The following is a 25,600-nucleotide window of genomic DNA, read 5'->3' on the forward strand; positions in this document are numbered from 1 at the left end:
TGAAGACAGTGCATCTATTTGGAAAGGACTGATTTTGTTTCAGCTATGTATTACTATAATAAACTGTGCAGAGGGCTGCCTACAAATATAGTTCAGAAACATCAAGTGGTACAAAACCTAGCCACTTGAGTGTTGCTAAGTATTTGTATAATGCAGTTTACTTGTTATAAAAAGTTCACAAGTAGCCTATAGATTTCTGAATGCATTTTAAATGGGTGTCACTGGCTTTTAAAGAATGGCTTCTGTGAAGGGATTTTGAGATCAGCATTTGAATTCCTACTTATATGTCCATCTGCAAGGCTGGAATTAAGCTGGCAAGCACTTGTGGAACTCTTTTCTAATTCATGTCTGCCAGGTCCTATTATTACAGGCTTTCAAAAAGAGTCATTTGTTTACCTAGGACGTTATCAGACAAGGGAAATTGGAAGTATAATCCAATGGCAATCCGAACGCAATCATGGGGTTTAGCATTATTGCGTGATAGACTACCACATGCAATTTCGGGCAATGGGAAGTCAGTCTGAACACAATCATGGGATTTCATATTATTGCATGAGAGGTGATCACACGCAATTTCGGGCAATGGAAAGTCAGTTCGAATGCAATTCGAATTCACGTAAATTCGCTGAACTAGCAAATTCACGTGAATGCATTCTGGCCCCACTTTCTTTTCATTCAAAATTAAGAGAAATTCCTCCCGTGTGATAAACTCCCTAGGCCTACAACTGAGTTAAAACTCTACTTAAGTTGTTGTGCATATAGTACTACTAGTTTTCAACTGTTGGTTATTGATTTCTTGATTTTTATCTTTGTTTTATTATGTTTCCTGGTTTTTAAGTTTTGTCATATGTTCATTTGGGAACATTTGCCCTTAAAGGAGCTTGTAATTTAAATTAGATAACATCACATATTAAAGGTAGCATGCCTTTCAGTGCCAGCTACTGAGAATGACATTGAGAGGGGCTCCCTTGCACATATGTCTTCCATTTGGACTTTTTGGGAACATCTTAGCCACAAGCTGCTGGACTAGATAGACCTTTGGTCTGATCCAAAATAGATCTTGTTCTCATTGTGTTTCATTATATTTGATGTAGTGCTGCTGTTTTCCCTGTAACCATTTAAATACTTTCATATACCAGGAAGTCTAACAACTTCTGGAAAAAAATAGCTAGAAAACTTTTTAACACAGAGAACCAATACAAAGAAATATGAGCAGTTAACTGTGAGCTTCTCTTTGATTAATTCTAGAGTTGGTATTTTTCAAAAGAGCAATGCCAAGTTCTTTAGTCATATTTCAAGGAAGAAAATGCATACTATTTTCCTTCTAATATGTCTGTCTAATATGCTCAGTACAGAACTAGGTCATTGAACAATAGACTGAACAGCAATCTGCACTCTTCTGCTGCATTATGCATTAAGTATAACATACAGAAACTGTTCACAAAACTGAAAGCTGGTACTTCATGTCTGTAAATTTAAGATGACATGACATTCAATATTGTTTCACATTAATGAACAACAAACACAATGCCAAGTTCAGTCTTAAGAAGTACTAGCAAGGCATAGGGGAAAACACATTGTGTTTTTCCATGAGAACAATAAATTAATGATAACCATTTAACACTTTGTTACAGATACTTAATACCACTGAGACTACCATTGTGAGATAATATTGCCATATTGCTGAAAGGCTCTTATACTCTAGTATTTTGAGGGCCTTTGTTACTGTTAACAGCTGACTTCTACTTCTGGCAGCCCTATCAATGAGAGACTTCCAAGTCACCATTTTATCAGTAGCCCTGCTCAGGTCTTTCAAACTCAGTCTATCTACCTGAATTGTGACAAAAATCCAACAAACAGTGAAACCTTTATTGGCCAACCGAAATGCACAATATACTTGTTGCAAGCTCTCGAAGCTCCACTGGCTTCTTCAGCAGGCAAGATGTTACATACCAAACAGGAGAAAAATTAGAGATGTTAGTAAGATGCCTGCATTTTGTTTTCTGTCCTTAGTTAAGATGGTATGCGGAGGATATCTTTAGCAGGCTGGCCTCTCCTCCTCTTGTCATGTGGCAGTTGGGCAAGGTCCAGGAAATTTAAAGTTTATTTGCATATGATCAGGGACTCTTCTTTTGAAATCCAATATGTCTCCATTCCTGTGAGGTCACAGGCCTCTTTGTAGGTAGAGGGCAATGGATTCCTCAAGAAGTCTGCATGTTTTGGCATCATACCTGTATTGTGGTGATCCTTACAGGGTCTTGCTGATATCGAAACTTTCTCGGGTTTAGTGTTTTAATGGTGTTGTTCTAATATTACTATACATGTTATCAGAATTGAAAAATGTTATGTTTTCCTAGGCAGAAGTCATGCCCCTTTTCTTTCTTTCTTGCTCTCTTTTTTAAATTCCCATTGAGGTTCAGTTAAATTTCCTAGACACAGTAACATTACAGTTTCTAGCATCTAGTACTGCTTCTTTGAAATCCTTGTCTTTGAAAGCTTCTTGCATAAAATTTGGACGTGTGTGTGTTTTCTCAAAGGTTCCCATGCATATTTCTTAAGGGTGATGTGGTAGTTGTACAACTGGTAATGTTTTTCACTAAATTAGTAGGAAATTCTACTAACAGAATACTTCTAATAGAAGTACTCTTTCAGTTCTGCATCCTCACATTTTTAAGTGCCAACATCTTTTCCCCAAAGGTAATTTAAGAAAAATAAAGGACACTTTGATTATTCATTGCTGCTTGGCAGTAATTTCTGGAGTTATTGTTTTGATGCTTCATGTCTGCATCATCATAATGTCCCCTGCCCTGCTTGATATTCTGACATATTGTTCAGAGCTTTGTTTCATTGCTATGAAATAGTAATTTTTTTCATTTTTATACACACTGAAAAAAATAAACACATTATGTAAGGCAAAGGTTGGATCCAGAGATTTCCCTGCCATCTGCATTTTTCTTCCTTTCTTGAAAAAGGAGAATTAAAAATCCAAAGGTGTGCATATCTTGCCCATTGTCTTAAAGAATCTCTTCTGAAAATGCACAAAAGTTCAAAGAATAGTTCTATTGCCTGAATTTTGTTATGCTAACATGGGATTTAACCCATTGTGGTTAGAGATTTTCAGTCTTAGAACAGTCCAGTAAACCTAAGAAGTTAATTCCTAAATGCCAGCTTGTATACTGCTAATGTCATAGGATTGCTACTTCTACACATTTTATCCTTTCACTACTATGATATTATAAGTAATTGTTTGATGATATGGGAAGAAATGTAAGATAACACACTAATATTATCCTTCCTCTACAACCAGCAAGGATAGCATGAGACGTATTTTTACTCTGTGTGTGTGTGTGTGTGTGTGTGTCCCACACAGGCATCCTGCTACTCAGATTTTAGAATTATAGACTCATAGAATTGGAAGAGACCACAAAGGCCATCCACTCCAACTCCTGTCATGCACAAATATACAAGTCACAGCACTCCTGACCGATAGCCATCCAGCCTCTGTTTATAAACTTCCAAAGAAGGAGTCTCTACTACACTTCAAAGTGGTATACTCCACTATTGAATAGCTCTTACTACCAGGAAATTATTCCCAAGTTTTATGTGGAATCCATTTTCATATAGTTTGAATCTATTGCTCTGTTCCCTGGTGTCTGGAGAAGTAGAAAACAAGCTTGTTCTATCAACAATATGTCATCCCTTCAAATATTTAGACTTGGTATCATGTCATCTCACAACCCTCTCTTCCCCAGACTAAACATACCCAGCTCCCTAAGCTGCTCCTCATAGAACATGGTTTCCAAACCTTTCACAGATGTTGGTCACCCTGCTCTAGACCTGTTCCAGCTTGACAATATTGCTGGAATTGTGGTACCAAAACTGGTCACAGTATTCCTGGTGAGGTTTGACCATAGCAGAATAGAGTGCTACTGTTACTTTCTTTGACCAAGAAACTATACTCATTTTGATGCAGCCTAAAATTGCATTGGCATTTGTAGCTGTTACATCACACTGTTGACTCATGTTCAGCTTGCAGCGTACAAAGACCTAAATCCCTTTCACATGTACTGTTGTCAAGCCAGTTGTCCCCCATCTCATATCTGTGCATTTCATTTATTTCTGCCTAAGTGTTGTACTTTACATTTCTCCCTGTTGAAATTCATTTTGATTCAGTCCTCTGTGGTATTAGCTATCCCTCCTAATTGGTGTCATTTGCAAATTTAATTAGCATGCCCTCTATTCCATTAGTCAATTAATTTATACAGTTGTTGAATAGCACTGGGCTCAGGACAGAACCCTATGGAACTCCACTTGTCACTTCTCTCCTAGTGGAAGAGTAGCTATTGATGAACACCCATTGGGTTTAGTTGGTCAACCAATTACAAATCCACCTAACAGTCGCTTTGTCTAGCCTTCATTTTCTTTGTAGTCTTTGTTGGATATAAGAAAAAGTCATAAAGTACTGACAGATTAGTTGTGAGGATAGGACAAGGAAAACAGAAACCAAGATAGCAAACAAAACCAGAATATCATGAATAATAGAAAATGAATATGTTCAGATATGTAAGCACAAGGATACTATTGTTGTCCTTTCTCTTTGGCAGGAAAGAACACGCTTTGAGAATTTAGGCCCTCAGCTATCAGGGAAACCCAGTGAAGATGGAAAACTAGGCCCAGGAGTCATTGATCTTACAAGGCCTGAAGATGCAGAGGGTGAGTTACTGTAAGAAATACACTGTCACTGAACATTATTTTCCTTGAGCACTTTAAAACTGGATGTCTTAAATGAGCATTGTGCAACCATGTCCCAATGCACAGCTTTGAGGCATTTTGCATAGATTTTAGTGACATGTACAAGCATAAGTCTTGGTTTTAAAATGGTGTCATACAATATGTATTCTCTGCTCATTATTTACAGTCTACTTCAACTGTTCTCATAAAGCTTTCCCTAAGTCACTTTGCATGTTACCTCAGCTGGCTGATATGTGCATTTAACTGCTCACAGGAGCAGTATAATATTGAATAAGGTGACTCACAGATCATATATCAGGTTCCTTGACTGAGGATTTCTGGTTTTGGAGCAAGCTACCTTTATTGCCATATTATGAGTCCCTTCTACCTCTGTTACACTGGTTGTTTGGATAAGCACTCACACGAGCAGTTGCATGCGGGTATCAGTTTGCTCAAGTAAGGAGTAGCAGAATTTCAAAAAGTTACCTTTTGGGTTTACAATTCCCAGAAGCTTCTAGCCAGCGGATGTGCTCACTGGTGGATTCTGTGAGATGTAGTCCAAAGGGTTACATTTCCAATCACTAGGGAATAACCACAGTGCCTCCAGTCACATGATTAATCCCACTATTACCACCTTCTATTGCCCCTGAGTGGAATGACTGTTGAGACGTGGCAATGGTGAACTGAATCATGTAGCCAGATGTTCACCTGCCCACATTATCATGGGCAGTAACCAGTAAATATGGACTCTAATAATCCAAATACATCCTACAGGACTTTTTTTTGGCACATATCAGTATTGCTGTAAGGAAGACAAGAGCAATGAAGCAGATTATTCAATTCATTGATTAATTACAGAATTAATTACAGTGAAGTTTTAATTGGATATATGCAGTATGAAAGGATATAGAGTGCTTGTGGCTGTACTGATTAGTTGAGGGAATATACCTTTGTGAAAACATTACTTTCATTGAGAACCCGTGGATTATAGTCCTGATTCCATTGAAGCTAGTGGAAATGTTTCCATTGATTTCAGTAGTCAAAGATTGCACACTGTAATGTTTATTTTAATTAGCTACTTGGATTGATCAGTTAAAAACAATGCCATTAATCAGCTAAAAGCCCTTAATTGGTGGGCATATCTAGTTGATATTTTGTTGATAAGTGACTAAATTTGTCTTATTTCAGGTTAAAATTTCTAGTTGGATGGTAGTGATATCCAGTTTCAGTTTTTGAAAACATTTTATTTTGATTGGGTTTTACAGAATAATGGTGTAATAAAAACAAGCAAGAAAACAAGAGAATAATGTAGACATATATTTCCACCTCATTGTTCCCCCTTTTTTCTTTTGAGACAGCATAATAAGATTATAACCTTTTTATATCCCTGCACATTGTATTCAGTGAAGAATGAAGATAACAAAACAAATTAGTACTTACTTGTCTAGCAGAAATTTAACACCTTTAGGGTTCCCTGGATTTACTCTTTCTTCTCTTTTTTTCTTTCATCCATTCCCTTTCCACATTTCTTTCATCTATTATCTAGAAATACTTTGATGTTTGCAGCATCTTGGTCTGATCCTATCAATAGGCAGAGTGAGGTAACTGCCTGAACTTCTGAAATGGCATGGGGTATCAGTTCCTATAGTTCTTGCTGTTTGTCCTCTCCCTTGGACAACAAAGGTGTATGATGTGCAATAAAGCTGCATTCTGACCTGGACCCCTTAAGGCAGTCTACTGCCCTGAGGTGCAATGTCTCTACTGAAATGCACTTGCTAATTTAGTCAGCTTTTATTTGTGGAATTTGGGAAGGTGGGTATTCTATCTTTTCCTTCAGCTGGGCATCAAAATATCTTGATTTGTTGCTATACAAAACATCCTGTTGTTCACAAATACTATCATGCAACTGCGACAGGTTTCAGTACCAAGCCAAGTTGTGGATGCTACAGACCCACTTTCCCTCTAAAGCTGTATGGCAAGTGTCTTACACTATCAGGTTTCATGATTGATTAAGGTTATTTAATGACAGTCATATGTCTCCATATGAAGAGACTGCTCCATACGGAGAGACTGCTAAGTAAAGCCCTCTGTCGATCTTTGGAGAGAACCTAGCAGCTATAGAGAAGGAAACTTGATTGTTATCTTCTTATGTAACAAATAACATAATGGCACTCTAGATTTTTTTTTAAGACTTCAGTTCTTATCAGCCCTAGATCATTGGCTGTGCTGATTAAGGCTGATTAAAGTCTAGAAATATCTGCAGTGTTCCAGATTATCCATACCTTGGGCCCCTTTCGCACTACAAATTTATAGTACTTTGATCCCACTTTAATTGACATGATGTTTCCTTTGAGATCCAAAGGTTTGTAATTTAGTGAAGCTCTAGAACTCTCTGGCTGAGAGGTCTAGGTAATTCTCCCTAAACAGAAGTCCATAGGATGCAACCATGGTAGTTAAAGTGAAATCAAAGTGCTATAATTGTGTAGTGTGAAAGGAAACCTGGTGTGTGTGTGTGTGTGTGCGTGCGTGCACACACACACACACACACACACACACACACACACACTCTCTTCAGGTTTCCTTTCACACTACACAATTATAGCACTTTGATTTCACTTTAACACACACACACACAGGTTAAGTATCCCTTATCCAGCATTCTGAAATCCAAAATATTCTAAAAGTTTCCATATGGGTGGCTGAGATAATGATACCTTTGCTCATGTATAAAATTATTAAAAAGGTTGTGTATAAAATTACTTTCAGGCTATGTATATAAGGTGTATATGAAGCATAAATGAATTTAATGTTTAGCTATCTCATTATGCTTATACATATATTCAAAAATCTGAAAAAAAATCCAGATTCCAAAACACTTCTGGTCTCATGCATTTTAGATAAGGGATACTCAGTTTGAGAGAGGGGGTGGAAGGGAAGGAGAGAAAAAAGTTGGGTCAGTATTCTGGCCCTGGTGTTGTACCAACATCCCCTCATTACCTGGACACTCCATTGCAGTGCCAGGTAGCTGTTCACATGTGCATCCTGATGCCCAGCCCAGTGCCACTGCCCCTAGTACAAATCTATCACATGTCTGCACCTCAGAATGATTGACACACACCAGTAGCAGTAGTGCTGGGCCACACAGCAAGACATTTTGTAAACAGCTGCCTGGTGTCACAACAAAGGGTTCCAGATCTTCTGGGAAAATCCAGAGCAAATGATGAGGTTTTTTTTTAATAAGCACCTTTTAAGGAAGATATGCAGTGGCTGGACATTGTCCAGGAGGTTCACACTTGAACCAGATATTGGCCCCTGTGTCATCAGAACTACCTGCCATGGAGAGGACATTTTATTTGGCGCATGCAGACTGGACCAGAGATATGAGAGAGAGAGAGAGAGAGAGAGAGAGAGAGAGAGAGAGAGAGAGGAACAATAGATCAATATAAGGGTTACTCATCCTCTTTTGTCTTGTATTCCTAACAAATTATATTTGAAAGTTTTTCTAACCATACCAAGCTTTTTCAGAATATTTATCCTTAATAGTGCCAAGATTTACACAGTGACACTCTGTGCAGGATCTTCCAAACAATTTTTAGCTAATGTTTTGGCTTCAGAGCTCAACTAGATTCAGTGAATTTAGCTAGTGTCTCCAGGAACAAAAACATTATGATAGTCTCTTGTAAGCTTTATGCAGAGGAGAGGGTACAACTGCCTGAGCAGATCTGTTAGGATAGCACAGCCTGGCTCGTAAAAAGCTAATAGCTCAAAGTTGTATTTTGAGTCTCTATTAGCATGCCAGCAGTATTTTGGCAATTGACCGGAATTCAGCTTCTAAGTGTTTTCTTTTATAGGAAAATATATATACATTATGATGTAATGAAAGACCATCTATTTGACTCTAATATGATTCTAAGACAGGAGTTTGGATGTCTTTCATCCACATATACAGCACATTTAAAGAAGCTGTTTTTAGTCAATGTATGTCAAGCCCAACAATGCAAATTAAAATTAAATGTTCTTATATATAGTTTAGAAGTGACCTAACAGAAGTGACCTAACATAAGAAAATGTTGTTTGGAGCTCTTATAATTTATTTTTATCTTGTAATCTTTGAACTGAAAGTTGTAAAATAGTTCCAACAATTACCACTATTAACATTACTAAAGTGAAACAGTTTTATATTCTATTCATAAATGTGAACAGTATGTTAGATTCAAAATTGATACATGTTCCAATATCAGTTGTAGGGCAGTTCCTGTAATTGTCTGACATACTATGAGCAACTCAAGTTTGAATATATATTTAACTTTAATTTTTTTTTAAAAAAAACCTTTCATCTTTAGGGTTAACACAATCCTTGACTGCCAAGAGCTGAGAATTAGTTGTCTTCTTTTGTTGTTCAAAAACAGCAGATAAACATTTGGACAGGAGATATTTTATTTTTCTATCAATGCAGTAAATAGAACTACAGCATCCTTTTACAGTGAGTTGCAGGGGTGGGTGCGTAGAATATGGATCAAATTAGTAGTCCAAGGATGTGGGATCAGTGTTTTGCAATCCCCTTCCCTATGAGATGTCATCATCATCATCATCCCATTTTTTTTCCAGTTTGGGACTCAAGGTGGCTTACAATAATTAAAAGAGGCATAGCCAAAAATGGACTAAATAGAAAAGTTAAAAATATAATTAAACTATATAATATAATCAAATTTACAGCACATTTGAATGGCAATTTAAATAAGGGAAATGGCAAAATGCTGGGGACCTGTCTACCTTTGGAAACTGAAAGGAAAACCTTGCGGTATCTAGTTTGGCCCTTTCCACATATGAATGGCCACATTGATTATAAGGCTTTCACTCTCTATAGCTTTAGCATTAATGCATATTGCTGGAAGCCAAAGGTGCTGTATACTGTATTTTGTTGGCCTACAACTCGAATTGCTCAGCCAGCATTGCTGAAATGAAGGATGATAGGAGCTTGAGTTCAATAACATCTGGAGGGGCTGCCAATTTCCATTCCTGCTTTAAACCTCAGTTCATCAACAAAAGAAAGTGAGAATGATGACCCAGACTAATAGTTACTAATGTCATAATCACTCATAGCATTTTCATACCATACAATTATAGCACTATGGTTCCACTAACTGCCTTGGTAACATCTTATGGAATGGAATCCTAGGATTTGAGATTTTGAGAGGTTTTCATTGGAAATCTCTGACAAACTACAAGCCCCAGCCATGGCAATTAAAGTGTAATAGTGCTATAACTATGTGATGTGAAAAAGCCTCAGGTCCCCCTAAAGCAGAGGAGAGCAGGGAGAGTTCCCTGATGTCCATAGACCTTACTATTTAGCACTTCTTCCCATAGTTCTAGCAAGTCATTTTAATATTTTTGTTTTCTTAAAAGTGGCCATGTACAATTAAACATATAAGTGATCACATGACACCCTTTTTTAAAAAAAATCATACACTTGTGCTTTTAGCTGAAAAATATTTTAGGGAAAGAACTGGGTCAGTACTTAATGATGTTAGAGTCCCTCAGCCAGTCAGTAGTCCACAAAGCCTTATTGTGAATGATGGTGATAATGATGATAATATTCATTATTACCTATTCTCAATAATGGGACTCAAGGCATACTATATATTATTAAAACAAGCTTTAATAATTATTTAAATTTATTAAAAATCAACAAAACAGCATTCCCTAAAAACCCCACCACAACCAATTCATAAAAGCTTCATAGAATAGGAACATTTTTACTTGTTAGTAGACAGAGAGCAAGGAGACAGAGCCTCCTAGCCTCCTTGAGGAGGCAGTCTCAAAGTGTGGCAGCAGCCACTGAGAAGGCCCTATCGCACATCCCCACCAAATGAGGCTGAGAAGGTTGTGGAACAGAGAGAGGAGCCTTTACTGAAGATCTTAGAGCTCAAACAGGCTCATGTAGTGATATATGGTCCTTCAAGTAGCCTGGACCTGAGCTGTATAGGGTTTATAGATCATAACCTGCACTTTGAATCATTCAAAAGTGATTTACAAAGCTAGAGCATTTCCAGTTCTGTGAGTGTGGGTTGCCTTTCATTAACCCTTTCTTTACCTAGAGCATGAGTTATAGTTGAAAAAAGGAGTGAAGTGAACTTTCATTAGGGTTTTGTAGAACCTGTTATGGCAATGTGCAGCTTATGACACCGCAGTCTTACAAATGCTACTGTGTGGAGTTTATTTGAGAGTTATGCAAGACCTTTGGTGGTTATGCTGTGATTCAAGGTTCAAATTTAAAATAGGGAACAGATAAACCTCTGTTCAGGAAATGCTATTGGCCTAGAAATCTTTAGTATCCCTTATCATGGCTTCATATGTTACACAGTAGCAGGGCAAGAAGAAGCTCAAGTGACTTGTATAGTACTTCTTTTTCAGCATCTATGTAATAGTTGAACTCAGTAGCCACATGACCGAAACTAGATAACTCAAGTAACATAACAACATCAGCAGCAACATTATCCTGGCACACACACCCATATAACCCTTTTACAAGACAAAACGATCAGGTTTTCACTGTCAGAAAAAGGAGAGAAAGAAAAAGAGAGATTGAAACACACATTGTTTTCTGTGCAAGCCAATCAAACATGGCAGCTGGCCAACAGAACCCAAAAATGTGAGGTTAACTTGTTTAGCACTCCACTCTGTTGAGGTTTAAACAGCAGGAGGTACAGGAGGTACATTCATGACAAAGTATTGCCTACATTTGTGTCAGAGTTTCATAAAAAACAGGGCTGAGGAAAGGACACCTCCTGTAGCCAGTATCTGTCACATATAAATATTTGGGAGAGTTGCTATGACAGTTGAGAGAGGAAAGTTAGATACCATAAAACTGAAAAAGCCATCAGAAAGACATAGAAGTATTTCTGGAAGGAATCCTGAAATACCAGGCTTTGGCAGCTTTTGTTCTCTGTTGACTCTTTACTTTTCTTTTTGTGACTGCCCAAGTGTTCTTTTAAAGTAGAAATATTATTTTAAAGTGCTTCAGATTAAAGAACACATAGACCCTGTATTGAGGGCTTAGACTTGCATACTCAGGGCTGTTTGCCTTCCTTCCTTTGCTACACTGCAATTCATTACTCTTGTGAAAGTGCAGCAATTGTATTCCTCAGAAACCTTGGTGACTGCATTAGCTTCGCTGCTGGGATAAACCCGGGATATAACTTTCTTAAGGCAGATCTTATCGCATTCACTCATCGCCAGACTGTATGCAGCCTGTTTCTCCCAGCTTGTCCCACATCTTTTAAAGAATGGAAAAATCTCATTCTTGAAAAGCTGCAAGAGAAGCCTGGGTTGCATACACGCTGCATACTGCCTAGTGATGCTGTAAGACAGTTCATGTCAATGAGATACATCTTGATTTTCAATGTAGGGCTTTGTTTTCAAACTATATTTTATTATTGCTAAACACCTTGACCACCACTTTTATTAATAGATACATAAAATGCCACTAACCCACATACTAGGAAGATATAAGAAAGCGTGAGGAAGTCCAAAGGCTTTAATAAATACAAGATATACATTTATAAAAAATGACAAGAGATGATGATCTGGGCGCAACAGAAACTCCATTGTTTTGGACTGAGCTTGCTTACTCACCACAAGATGGAGACTAACTGTTGGAGGAGAAAGAGGAGGAAAGAATGAAGTCTACTCTCTGAAAGAAAGATCTGCTTTTTGCAAAAGTGCACAAAACCACTCTGCACTGCAACATTTTGTTGCAGATTCCACTTATTAATCTGTTATTGAAAATAGGATAGAACGTTAGTCTTGTCCTTGTGTGACATTGCCACTAATTATCTCACTTCCTGCTTGTTTATCCAGTGTGGGTAAGATAGGGAGAAAATGAAGTTCTGCTGAAGACTTAAGACTTGGCGTCATCCATGAGAAAGCTTTTGGTCACTTTATAAGCTGTTCAACATGGAGATAATAGTCTTTTTCATGCCTCACCACACAGATGCTAAATATGCAGACTTTACATTGGTGTTATAGAGTAGAGGAATGTGCCACTGGTACACACATCCCATCTCACATCTGGCTGGTCCCACCCCGTGATCCTGAATGCATAGACTCAGCAGTACAGACCTAGTCCCCTCTTTTCCATGTGTCTAGCCAACATATGGAGAAAATATATGGAAATGTACTATCTGTTAGAGAAAGGACATGTTACTTTTGTTTGTGTGGGGAGGTGTGCATGTTTTGTTGTGTGAAATCAGGCATCATGTAGCATTCATGATGTAACTAACAACTTCACACATGAACATGTGTAGGATTTTCCTACTTGGGGATTGCTACAGAGGACTGATATATTATTCAACATGGGGTAAACTTAATAATAATGTATGTGGGATCACAGATATGTGTGTATGTGTGAAATCAAGAGCTGCATGAAGGCCAAGACCTGAGTTTAAGAGTCCTTGTGAAGGTCCCAGTTACTGCATTGCCTAATTACTCATTTTATTTATTTTATTTATTGCACTGATATCCCAACTGTCTCCCAAAATGGAACCCAAGGCAGCTTACAATAATTTTTAAAAGATCCAACTAAATCATTAATTTACAAAAGTTATAAATGAATTAAACATCAACATTATTTAAAACATTAAAAACACTTAAAATATATTTAAACAAAAGATTGAAATATGTATATACAGACAGAGAAGAGCACACCACTTCACAGACTGCAACTCCATAGTTACAGTTCAAAAGCCTGCCTAAATAAAAACATCTTCACCTGCCAGTAGAAGTACAGGAGGGAGGACGCCAACTGAACTTCCCATGGAAGGGAGTTCCACAGCCTGGGAGAAGCCACCAAGAAGGCTTTCTCTCAAGTGCTGAGATGTGCTTGTTTTCTGGTTTGTGAGCGTAACAGCAAGTGCTATGTTGATACTAGTCCTATGTATAGTACACTCAGGCTCACTAAGGACCTTATCGGACTCATTTCCCCCTGTTATGGGTATGGGAAGGGGCCGCTCCGGGCTGCGTGAGTGTGAGAAAAAATGCATTTTGCCGCACCTCAAAGTGTCCTCAAAATGGCCCCATTCCTTCGCCCAGCACCAAGCTCTTTTCATTCAGGACTGAGAAGCTTCCTTTGGTCAGAAGACTTCAGGACTGAGGAATGTCCTTTACTTCGGTCAGAAAACTTCCTCAGATGCGCCTCAGCCCTGAATGAGAACAGCTTGGCTCCAGGCGCCGGGATGCACTCATTTTGATGACACTTTGAAGTGTGTCAAAATGTGTTTTTTCTCACATTCGTGCAGTCCCGATCGATCCCTTCCCATGCCCATAATGGGGAAAAATGAGTCCGATAAGGTTCTATGTCACCTTAACTCACCAGGAGCAAAAAAGGCCTGCCGAGGAGTCAGGAGGACAGACTCTGTGCTTCTGCAATGGTTGTCTAGCCGAGGAAGTCACTACATGCTTCACATCACATGCTTCAAAAGCAGCATGTGTTCTGGTTATAGAACTGCCATTATGTCTTCTACACTAAAAGGAGAATTGTCTATGATTTTCATACTCCTTTCCCATTGTGATTATAGCGTTTGTTCCTAAGAGGATGTGATATTAAAACCTGCAGTGTATACACAGATTGGGAGTTTTCCTTATCTAACTCAGAAAGTAGTATCCTTACAAGGGTGATATGTAGAGTTCCTTTCAGGATGTAATTATTTACAATTACAGTTCCAAGCCTGTCCTTGCCCTGTTGATTGGTTACTATTATAGTTGCATTTCCAAAAGTAATTATTTATTACTACTATATTCTTCCATGTTTAAGGAATTTAGCACATCAGCTTGTTTTTGGTGAGATGAAATTAGTTTATTTAAAGTAGTTTTACAGTTTAGTAAAATAATCACCAGCCATCACTAATAAAAGCTGGTGGATGTGACAGCTGTTTAAAATGCTTTATTTTTTCTTTAACTTTGGGGATTTGAAAAATTGATTTTTGCTTTCCAAATTGTTAAGAGCAGAATAATTCTGTTCGTATAATGTTACCCTCTGTATGAAAGAACCTATTCTTAAGAACAAGAAAGGGAGGGTGGGAGGAGAGCCATATTTGCCAGTGTAAAACAAACATAATTCTATGACAACAGAAAATGCGCTGCCATCAAAACTGAGCTCAAGGAACAGTGGAAAATATATGAAGAAACCTAAGTGGCTAGAATTTCCTTCATTTTGCAAAGCCACGAGCCACATGCATCAGCTCACCGCAAAGTCATTAGGTCTTTTAAGCTCAGATGAAAAACATTAACAAATACCACAAAAGGCTTTAGTATAGCCTCTTTGTTCATTCACATATGGCAGTTTATAACTCCTGTGCCACTTGGACTGTGTGTTTGTTTAAGCTGCCTCCATCAGAGCAGCCCTGGAAGAACAAAAGACATCTTGAGCGATCCTAAGCAGGAAATGGTCTAATCTAAACATGGTTTGTGACACTATAAGTAGAATAGAAAGGGGAGGGATTGATTAGTCATTAATGTCCAATTGACTCCATATGGATGTTGCAATAATAAGGCCCTTTTCAATGCAGTAGCAGAGTTTATTGAATTAGAGGTTTATGTTTCCTCAGAGCTGACCTTGGGGAATTCCCTTTGGTTCTTCTTGTTGATGTTTTGAGGGAATGGAGTCTGTAATCAGGAAAAAAGGTGAATTATTTGCCACACTGCTTGCTCACAGTATCATTACTTGTATATTCTCCCCCCCACAAAAAAAATAGTTCCACTTCAGTTACATTATCTCTTTATGTTGTTTAGACATACATCGAAAATGTTAGCATCTAGAAAAACACAGCACTTTCCAGGTTGTGTGTTTAAAAGGAGCTTATCCCATGCCATTTTAATTCATCTTACCTCTATCCAGTTTAAACCTTAATTCAGGTGGCACCCTGATATTATCAGGTGGTTTTTGCCACCTAATTTGCCACCTGAATACAGCCTGGGTCCATCCCTGCTTTTAGGCGCCTGCCATTTTCTCAAGCCGGAAAACTCCTGGATCTAAAAAGAGCTGGGAGGAGTGGCTGTGATGGACCTGGGATGTATTCGGGGCAGCAAATTAGGCAGCAAAAACCATCTGATAAAATCAGGATGCCGCCTGAATTAAGATTTAATCTGGATAGAGATAAACTGAATTAAAACACCATGGGATAAGCTCCTTTATTTTATTCATTTCTTATTTTTATGTTTTATTTTTCCTTGTATTTTTATTTATGAGTAGAAATAAGAAAAAGAACACAGCTTGCCAAACTATTAGAATGATTCTATGTGCTTTATTTATTCAGCTTATTCATATCCAAAATGAGGTTTTCTTCATCCAGAAACATTTGATCTTTGAATCCCATCTGAATAATACTTTATTTAAAAGCACAGGATGAAGTGTATTTGGTAATGGGACTCCATGTTGTCAAATCTAATAGGCTCAAAGTTTCAGGAATTCTAATCTTGTTATTTAGCTTTTATTTTTCCAGTACTTTGGAGTTTGATAAACAGATGTTCCATACCAGGTTAAAGGATGGCTTCACACCTGACTGTAGTTTTTGCAACTGCATTGCTTTTGCACCCATATTTTCTATAACAAACTGTAATGTTGGGGGCAGGGGGCTTATTACTATGCAGTAAATGCAGATAAGTTGTACAGACAGTGATCTTCTCATATATCATCATGTTTGGTGTGAACTCCCTTTATTTAATAAAAAAGTCCATTGTTTGAGGAAAAGGTAACTTAAGAAACTGATTCTTTGCTGGGAAATTGTATCCCTTTTGATTCTTGGAATGCAGTGCTGAGGAATTTTGTTTGACTCCTTGGCTGTTGGGCTGTGGAATCCCTCAAGGCTTGATTATATCCCCCTGTTGTTTCACATATACATGAAACCATTGGAAGAAGTTGTACAGCATTTGGTAGTTTGGTGTACTTATTCCAAAGACTTAATCTAAGGAAGTTGTTTCAATTGTAAGGCAGTGCCTCTTCATCAGTAATGGACTGGATGAGGTTGAACAAACTGAAAGTTCATCTAGACAATATAAGAGTACTCTTAGTAGTCAAAAGGCAGATGAGGGCATAGGGATTCAGCCTGTGCTGGTTGGGATTACACTCTCAGGTTGACTGCTTGGCTACTGTCCTAGAATCAGACTACATGCTCTGACTTCAGCAGTGGCCAGGAGCAAATCTGAACAGTTAAGCAACTGTGCTTCTTCTTAGAGATGTTGGATCTGGTCAACATGACATTATGTCATATTTGGATTACTGTAACAGTATGGTTCAGGTACAAGTTATCTGAAAGACCTTTTAATATGCTATATTATCCACATTTGTTGTTTTTTTTCTTGTTTAATGGGCATGCCTTTAATTACTTTCAATTGTATTGCTAGTTTAATTATGTTTTAAATTTTATATGATATACACTTCTAGATGTATCTGTTTTAAGTTTTATAAACCATCTAGAGACTTAGTGCTGGGATATAAAGGTAATAATCACCATCTGTTTACCACCATACCATCCTGAAGACACCTCATTTTCTGATTTTGGATTTTAGCAGAACATATTTTTAAGAAGCATCAGGCACTGGATATAGGGTTGCCATATCCCAATTTTGGGAGGGACTGTCTTGAATTGGAGGGTTCAAAACGTCCCGTGCCGATTGGACATTTCTGACCCTCCAGTCCTGGTTTCTGCTTTGCTCCAGGCCACATTTTGTAAATCTCCAGTCTGCTGGAGAAAATGGGCCTGGAACAAGGCAAAAAGCCTCCTCCGGGCCCAGCTCCTCCTCCTCCCTCCCCCTCCAAGATGTCCTCCCCACCCATCCCAGGGCTGGAGGGGTGGCCCAAGGCTGAGGCCCTGAGTGCAGCGCGGCCTCCTCCAGTCCTAGCCTGCAAGGCTGGCTAGGCCTCTCCAGGATTGGAGGAGGCGGCACTCTGCTGGAGGCCTCCGCTTCCGCCAGCCCCGGGGTGGGTAGGGAGGACATCTTGGAGGGGGAATGAGGAGGATGCTTTGGCAGTGGTGCCACGCTCAACACCTCCGCTGAGGCCTCCACCAGTGCCGGGGAGGCCTTGGCGGCCATGCCGCACTCAGCGCCTCCACCGAGGCCTCCACCAGTGCTGGGGAGGACTCCGCCAGCATCGGGGAGGCCTTGGCGGTGGCACTCACTCTCCGCCTCAGCTGAGGCCTTCACCAGTGCCGGGCAGGCCTTGGAAGCAGCGTCCTGCTTGGGACCTTGGCAGAGGTTTCAGAAGATAAGGTAAGGGGGCTTGGGGATGGGGTGGGTGCTAGGCTATCTGCTGCCACCTCCACATCTCTTGATGCATTTTCAGGATGGCAGGTGAGCATCAGGGAGGCCTAGGGCCTGGGAGGGGAGTTTAATGTTTTTTTTAAAAAATGTTAATGTGTTTTGCTTTTAATTGGGTGTGTCCTCCATTTTTTTGAATGTCCTACAGTTTGCTGCACAATTTCCTGATTTTGAGGTAGGGAATTATGGCAACCCTAACTGGATGGAAGATCAGTGGACAACCCTGAGAACTAACATTATAAGATAGGGAGTTGAGTTGCATTCTGTCTCTACCAGTCATTTTACGCAGTAGCATCATGACATCAGACGAATAGTGAGCAAAACATTGGAATAAAAAGATAATCTAGAATTACTGCTATGAGTCCTAGCTTTTTCCTGAGCTGTGGAGCAGAGTTCTAAACCATTTCAACAGCAAAAGCTCAATACTTCTCTTGCAATTTTGAATCCTAACCAGATTCTGAATTCCGGAAGTCAAAGTATGTTTCTGTGACCGCACTATAAACAGTACACTTGCAAATGGCCTGTTAGTCATTAAATACAAACAAGTGATTTTATTTTGTCTCCAGTGAGTGCATTTTCTGCATACTGTTTGGAACATTTTTAATACACCAGCTGTGGTCCTCCAAGCATCCTTGAAAGAGCTATAAAATACCATTGAGTTCCTACTGAACTTTCCCTCTATCTTGAGACAGAAGTAAATCTTTACCTCCATAAAAGTTTCCATTGTTGTTTTTCCTTCTGTAGCTAGTTTATATTTTCCTTCTAACTGTTTTTGTTTTCTGACCAGCTTGCTGTTGTAACTGGTATCTCAGAATAAATCAGATTACAGAACTTTCAGAAAAGCCCTAGGCAGATTTTTATTAATATTTTCTCTATTATTTCATGGACATTGAAGTGTTTTAACAAATATTTGGAGTACAAAGTCACTCTTATAATCCATGGTTTCAGCTGGTAAGAAACATGCGTCCTGAATCTGTGACTCCCTACCATATTACTATAGCCTTAGTGAATAATGCTTAATTTTTATTACTATATAATAAATGCTATAAACTGAAACATTCTTGATAATTTACAGTATATTGAACACCCTCCTGGAGTGGTAAGATGCTTAGGAGCACAGGCATATTACGTGACTGTTAATTATTTGCAGAAACTCATTTAACATACATTCTTTTGTGGCAGCCCTTGGGTTGAGACACAAATATCCACTCAGAGATCAAGTAGAGAAGTTCAAGGTTTTACTGGCTTCATTTTCAAATACTTCAAGTGGAGGCTTGCTCAAGGCAGATGGAGATAGAAGTTTCATGACTTTCTTGGTCTGTTTGTAATTTATGATTCTAATTAAGAATTGTTTCTTAACAAAGGGAAACTGAAATAAAATAAATGCCCTGGAGAGAGGAATTCATTTCTTTTTACTTTTATAAATCTGCCTCAGGATACAATCCCTCCAAAGAACTCTCAGTTTGTGTTCTTTAAATATTTCTGTCATTTTGATTACAACAGAAGTGAATAAATGTGTATTGCTTATTCACCTGTGTTAAGCGTCCAAAATTAGGCCAAGATAATTTTAAAGTTCTAATAGAAAACTCAATGTCTCCAATATATTTATCACCTCAGTGAAAGCTTTTAAAGAATTTGGGCAAGCATTTTTCAAATCAGAAACTTCTGCAGTGGCTGGTATGCTGATTCAGCCTACTTGCCAGGCTGGCAGTTTGCCATCTGCCACAGAATTCTGCTAGCCCCTATACTAATTCTCTTCCATTACAAAAGGCTGACTGGAGGAATGGAAGTGAGGCAGTGATATAGATCACATGAACTCCTGTTTGGTTACCCAATGCATTGTATCAGCATACAGCACAATACAAGCCATGGGTTGCCAACTAGCTGCTGATTAAAATGAACTAGCAGGCTATTTTACAATTAATGTACTTTTTAAATGCCCCTACTATTTTATAGTAACTGAATTATTAAATGAGACCCAGCATTCTATACAGATTTGAACATTAGACTAGACTCTGGGACTGCATCTGCACTACAGAATTAATGCAGTTTGACACCACTTTAACTGCCATCACTCAGTGCTATGTAATTCTGGGATCTGTAATTTTGTGAAATTTTTAGTTTTCTCTGTCAGAGAGCTTTGGTGACACAACACACTACAAAGCCCAGTTTTCCATAGCATTAAGCCAGTTAAAGCACTGTCAAACTGCATTAATTTGGTAGTGTGTCAGCAGCCTTGGAGACCAGAACTTGAATCCTTATTCATCCATTGGGTGATAGTCTCTCAGTCTTATAGAAAAGCCATAGCAAAGCTCCTCTGAAGAAATGTTTCCAAGAAATCCCTATAATAGGGTTGCCAGAAGATGAAGCTGGCTTGAAGACACATGATAACAGTGATAATGAAGACAACAATAATGAAGTTAAGACTGATTTGAATTCAAAGGCTGAACAAGCAGAGCAGTTGTGAAATCAATTTTTCTAATTCCTCTTGCAGTGCCCTGCACTCCCCTCACTTCATGTGGGTGGATGGAGGCAAAAGCACCAACAGTATTGTAGGAAGCTGCAGTGGAAAACCAATTATAGTGATAGTGGGGTCATGCAGATGGGCAGGAAAAAGTGACCCGAGGCCATTCCACCTGCAATCATGTGGCATTTGCCCAGGGACTGCAGCAACCACATGGCCCACTGTTAAAAGTGGGCCACCATCACAGTCCTGAATGAGCCACTGGCAATGAGCACTTTTTGTGCTCCTTTTTCCGATGGCCCCAGGCTACCTTAGTCTGGCTTCTGGCTGCTTTGGGGGTCATGTGCATGCCCTGCACCCGAAGCGACCAGAAGGCACTCTATCTTGCCTGTGTGTTTTGTGACCAGTGTTCAAAAGTCATAGTGAGAGACAATACCTATCTTTCTCTAGGTGATAACTCAGAGAAAGGTAATACCTCTTAAAGAAATGGTATATTCTTCCTTTTGATAAAAATAATCAGAGCAGCATAAAAGAAGTTTGCGAAAATAATAATAATAATAATAATAATAATAATAATAGGTTTTATTTATATACCGCCCAATCACTGAGAATCCGAGCGGTTTACAACAGAGGGGTAACAGACAGTTCCCTGCCCTCAGGCTTACAATCTAAAAAGACACCACACAAAAGGAGAAGGGAATGGTGAGGGGGGAGGGGATCAGGTCCAGCATTCTTCTCTCCCTCTGAGGCTTGGACCAAGGCAGATGGACTGGAGGGAGGGCTCTTCTTCTTCAGGCTAGGCCTGATGGAACTGGGCCAGCCTACTCTCCCCCTCAGAGGCCGAAAGATGACAGTTATGGAGGGAGGAGCCTCTTTCTTCATTTTTTCTCTCATCATGAAAAGAATGCATACCTAAAATACTTATTTAACAAATTGGCAGACACAGGCATCAAACCTTTTTCAGAATGAAATACAGAATCAGCCATTAAAACAAATTATAAAGTTCATCATAACAAATGAAACTGATCAACATCCACTTATAATAAATGTTGGAATGCCTGAACATATGCAAAGGTGTTTACTTGGCACTGAAATGAGTGGTCAAACCATCCTAGAAAGAAAATTTGTGAGCAGGGAGGAAAGCCTTGAGCATGATGCCAAAATCTGAGGAGCCTTATGTCATTAAAGTTCCTCATCAGTACATTAAGGGCTTGATTATAAGAAAATATACTTTGACTTATTCCCAGAATTGCACTGGCAGACAGTGTGACTGCCACGAGGTGAAAATGCCTATCTTTCCTAGCCCATTCATATTTCTTGAAAGTGGTGGGGCATTTTTGGTGATTCCCCCCTCCCCCAAGGAACCAAGGAACCTTCTAATAATATGGAAGGAATGGGGTTTACTGATTAAAGCAATGGCAGGCGCTGCTTCATTCTCCACCCTTTCTTCCTTCCTTCTGATTTTCAACAAGAGTGAAATGGCTAGATTTCCCCCAGCTATGCAGTTTTGCAAAAGGAGTTCATGCCTTCTTTCACAGAGGCTCCAAACACTCCCTTCCAGAAAAGAAAAAAAAATTCAGACCATAACTGTCAGCTTACTTCCAGTTTAAGAGCTAGTCTTAGTTAATGACCTAGCAGCTGCATTTTGTACTAACTAAACAGGAATTCAAAGGCAGTTCCACTTAGGAACCACCACAAATATCTCAACTGAAGGCTTCCATGGTAAAGAGACAAACTATATCAGTTGCAACTGGTGTTCTAGTTGGAGCTGGGGCAAATACCTCAAATTGTAAACTTGGGACCTGTTCATGCTAAACAATTACATATAATGCTATTATTCCACTTTAACTGACATGCTTCCATCCTATGGAATCCATGGGGTTGTAGTTTAGTGAGGCCTAAGAGCTTTCTGGTTGAGAATTCTAAATGTCTTTCCTAAAATGCATATCCAAAGATTCCATAGGATGGAACCATGGTAATTAAAGTAGAAAAATAGTACTATAATTATGTAATGTGAGTGAGCCCTTAATCTTTTAGGGTAAATGCAACCTCATACTAAACAAGATGAACTCTCTCTTCCTCTTGATTAGACTACGTAAGCTTATTGCATGTACTTTAAAACTGGCTCCAACCTCCCTGGCTGGAACTGGGATGTGGGATGGAGGTGGGGATTATCACATGCTAAATCAGCCCATGCCAGGTCTGAGCCACACTGTGCCAGCACTTTTTTGAAGTCGCAAGGCTGGAGCCAGTTTTAAAGTACATGCGATAAGCTCAAAACTGATACAAATTGGACTTGATTGAGGGTGAGAGGGAATGTTTTGCCAATCAATCCACTTCTGCAAGTATGTTTTTTATACAGGTATTTGAAATTTTATTTGGTTCTTGCCTCTACTCATGTGTTTTATGAGTATGTGCATAATTCTTACACAAATGTTTACATTCAACATTGACAAAGCATAACCACAGATGGTGAAGGTCACTGATACATTCATCTCAAGTACATGGAGATGATCTCTCAGCCATTGTGATTACACATTACAGAATGTAGAAATGATTGTGCCTTCAGGTTTCTACAATTTCACAGTGACAAGGGGAGAGGAGAGAAGCAAACTGATAATCCCATTATAACTGTTATGGTTCTTAAAGAAGCTGATATGCAGAGTTCAGTCTAATATGTGCTGATTCTCTGCAGCAGACTCCACTTTGACCCTATTCGTTTTAGATTAGGTGCCAAGTGTATTTCAATCTACTCAGCATTATGATAGAAAGGCTGCAGTAACAGTTACAGCTAGTCAATGCCAAACATCCACGGCACAGTAGTTAAACTTAGGCTACTGTTAAAATACCTCTGCATCTGACATTCACATCAGATCTGTCCTCTTTTATCTGCATACAATTGTAGAACTGGTGTCAGTTTTAAAGTAATGGCATTGAGAGCTTCATAAATTATGCTGGTGATCCTCTGAAAAAGACAGTGTCACATCTAAATAAGTGTTTTGCTTCCAGAGTAATGTATGTCTTCATCTGGCCCAGCAGTCAGCATATTGCCCTGTGTTGATGGATATTGTTAGCTTGAAGCTACACTACATTTCACTGCACAATAAACATGGCTGTCAACACCATATAAAGTGAAATCAATTTATCTTGCATGGTCAGTGCATTTTAAATGAAATTAATGTACTGTGGGCATAGTGGCAAAAGGTAGCGTATTAGTTATGCATCCTCTGTCTTAAGATTTTTAGCCATAAAAATGAATTGCCTACACAGGACAACAGCAAAAATTATTATTGTGTGTCTTAAATTGCAGACAGTCTGGTTGTTGGTGTTGTTTTACAGCAATTTGACAGAGTTAGGGTTCTATATCATTTAAAATATTGATTTAAATCTGAAGCTAATGTAAATCATCCCATCACTGTGAAGTCCACATAGTTTTACTGATTTATACCAACTGAGGTTTTATCATATATATATTTGAATCAGAAGGGAAGGATCTGAAATGCAGTTCATTTTCTTTTCAGCTCCACCATAACTGTTGTATGTGAAGGATACTCCTTGTTGTTTCAATGACCTCTGGAGTTTGAAACTGTTTCCAATATTTTCTTATCATGGAAATGGTAGCCTAGACTCTCAAATGCTTGCTAAATATTTCTGTTAAGGATCACAAGAACTTAGCTGAATTATATAACTCCCATTGGGTACAGCTGTCTGTAGTATATGTTAAGAAATGTGAATAATCTGTTTACATGACATGGAATAACCTTGATGAAAACCATCTTAGCCTATTTTGCTAAAAATTTTATGAAACCTTTCCCACAAAACAAAGCTTTTTGCACAGAAATGTTTCATGCTAAAAGTGATTTTTTTCCAGAAAAACAACAACAATGAAACAAAAATCACGAAAGTGCTTGTCCTTTGATTCTCAAATACGTATGGCATAGCAGTTGACATATATATTTTTTCCCAATGGAGCATCTCAATATGTCAAGAAATATTTTTTTTGCTGAGGATGAGAGAAAAAAATGTGAATATTCTTTATATAGTTTTTCTCTGAAGATGCCAACCATATCAAGAATAAATTCTTCTAGAACATGGCCACATAGCTCGAAAAACCCACAAAAAGCTATGGATGCCGGCCATGAAAGCCTTTGACTTCACATTCTTTATAAGGAATTGGTTCTGTTGCCCATACCCTACGTATTCTGATGGCATAGCACCCGGAGCACATCTGACCGATCACAGGCTAGAGCTCATTGGAACTCCTATACCATGTGGCTGGTGGCAGTGAAGAAATTATATTTCTCTGCTACTATTGCATCTGCACAGTGTTGCCAAGTGTTCAGGAACCCTTTATACTTTGTCCCACAAAAATAAAATAAAAAGCATTCAACAGTTTTCTGTGATAAATTTTCAAGACATTTTGTAGGGTCCTGGTGGCTCAGTGGTTAAATGCCTGTACTGCAGCCATTCACTTAAAAACCACAAGGTTGAGAGTTCAGTACTAGCCAGGGCTCAGGCTCGACTCAGGCTTGCATCCTTCCAAGATCACTAAAATAAGTACGCAGCTTGTAGCTTACAATTGTAAATCACTTAGAGACTGCTTAGGTGGTATGAAGCGGCATATAAATGAAACTGCTATTGCTATTGCTAAACAAAATCGTTCAGATTTGCTCTGACATGGATGCTGTAGTTAAAACAGGTCCAGTGGATGTAATTTTGGTATCTACTTGTCCTGTATTATCAGATACATTTCAAATTGTGCAGCCTGAGGATGTGGGCAAGATCCTTGGAGTCACCACATGTATACTGGAACCTTACCCTTCCTAGCTTTTGAAACCCAGGGTGTTCTGGACTCCACTCTGAGCTTGGATCCCCAGGCTTCAGCAGTAGCCAGGACTACATTTGTACAGTTAAAACTAGTGTGACAGCTATGTCCATTCCTTGGGGTGTCAGATCTGGCTACCATTACACACGCCTTGATTACATCCTGTTTGGACTACTATAACACACTCTACATTGGGCTGCCTGTGGAAACTTCAGTGGCTCCAGAATGCTGTGGCCAGAATGCTGACCTAGTTATAGGGGGCATAC

At 38.9% G+C, this 25,600-nt stretch overlaps 1 protein-coding gene across 13 annotated transcripts in view; it reads left to right on the forward strand.

The window, feature by feature from the left end:
* SOX6 (SRY-box transcription factor 6) overlaps nt 1–25,600 on the forward strand; it is a 582,676-nt gene that overhangs the window by 534,471 nt on the left and 22,605 nt on the right. For all 13 annotated transcript variants that reach the window (XM_089521088.1, XM_089521087.1, XM_089521089.1 and 10 more), the window contains one exon: nt 4,605–4,713. In XM_089521088.1, the coding sequence (XP_089377214.1) occupies nt 4,605–4,713 (109 nt within the window). The remainder of the gene's footprint in view (nt 1–4,604; nt 4,714–25,600) is intronic.

This window comes from Sceloporus occidentalis, unplaced genomic scaffold (genome assembly GCF_023333645.1).
Source record: "Sceloporus occidentalis isolate IW3139 unplaced genomic scaffold, rSceOcc1.0.p SCAF_4, whole genome shotgun sequence".
NCBI lineage: Eukaryota > Metazoa > Chordata > Lepidosauria > Squamata > Phrynosomatidae > Sceloporus > Sceloporus occidentalis.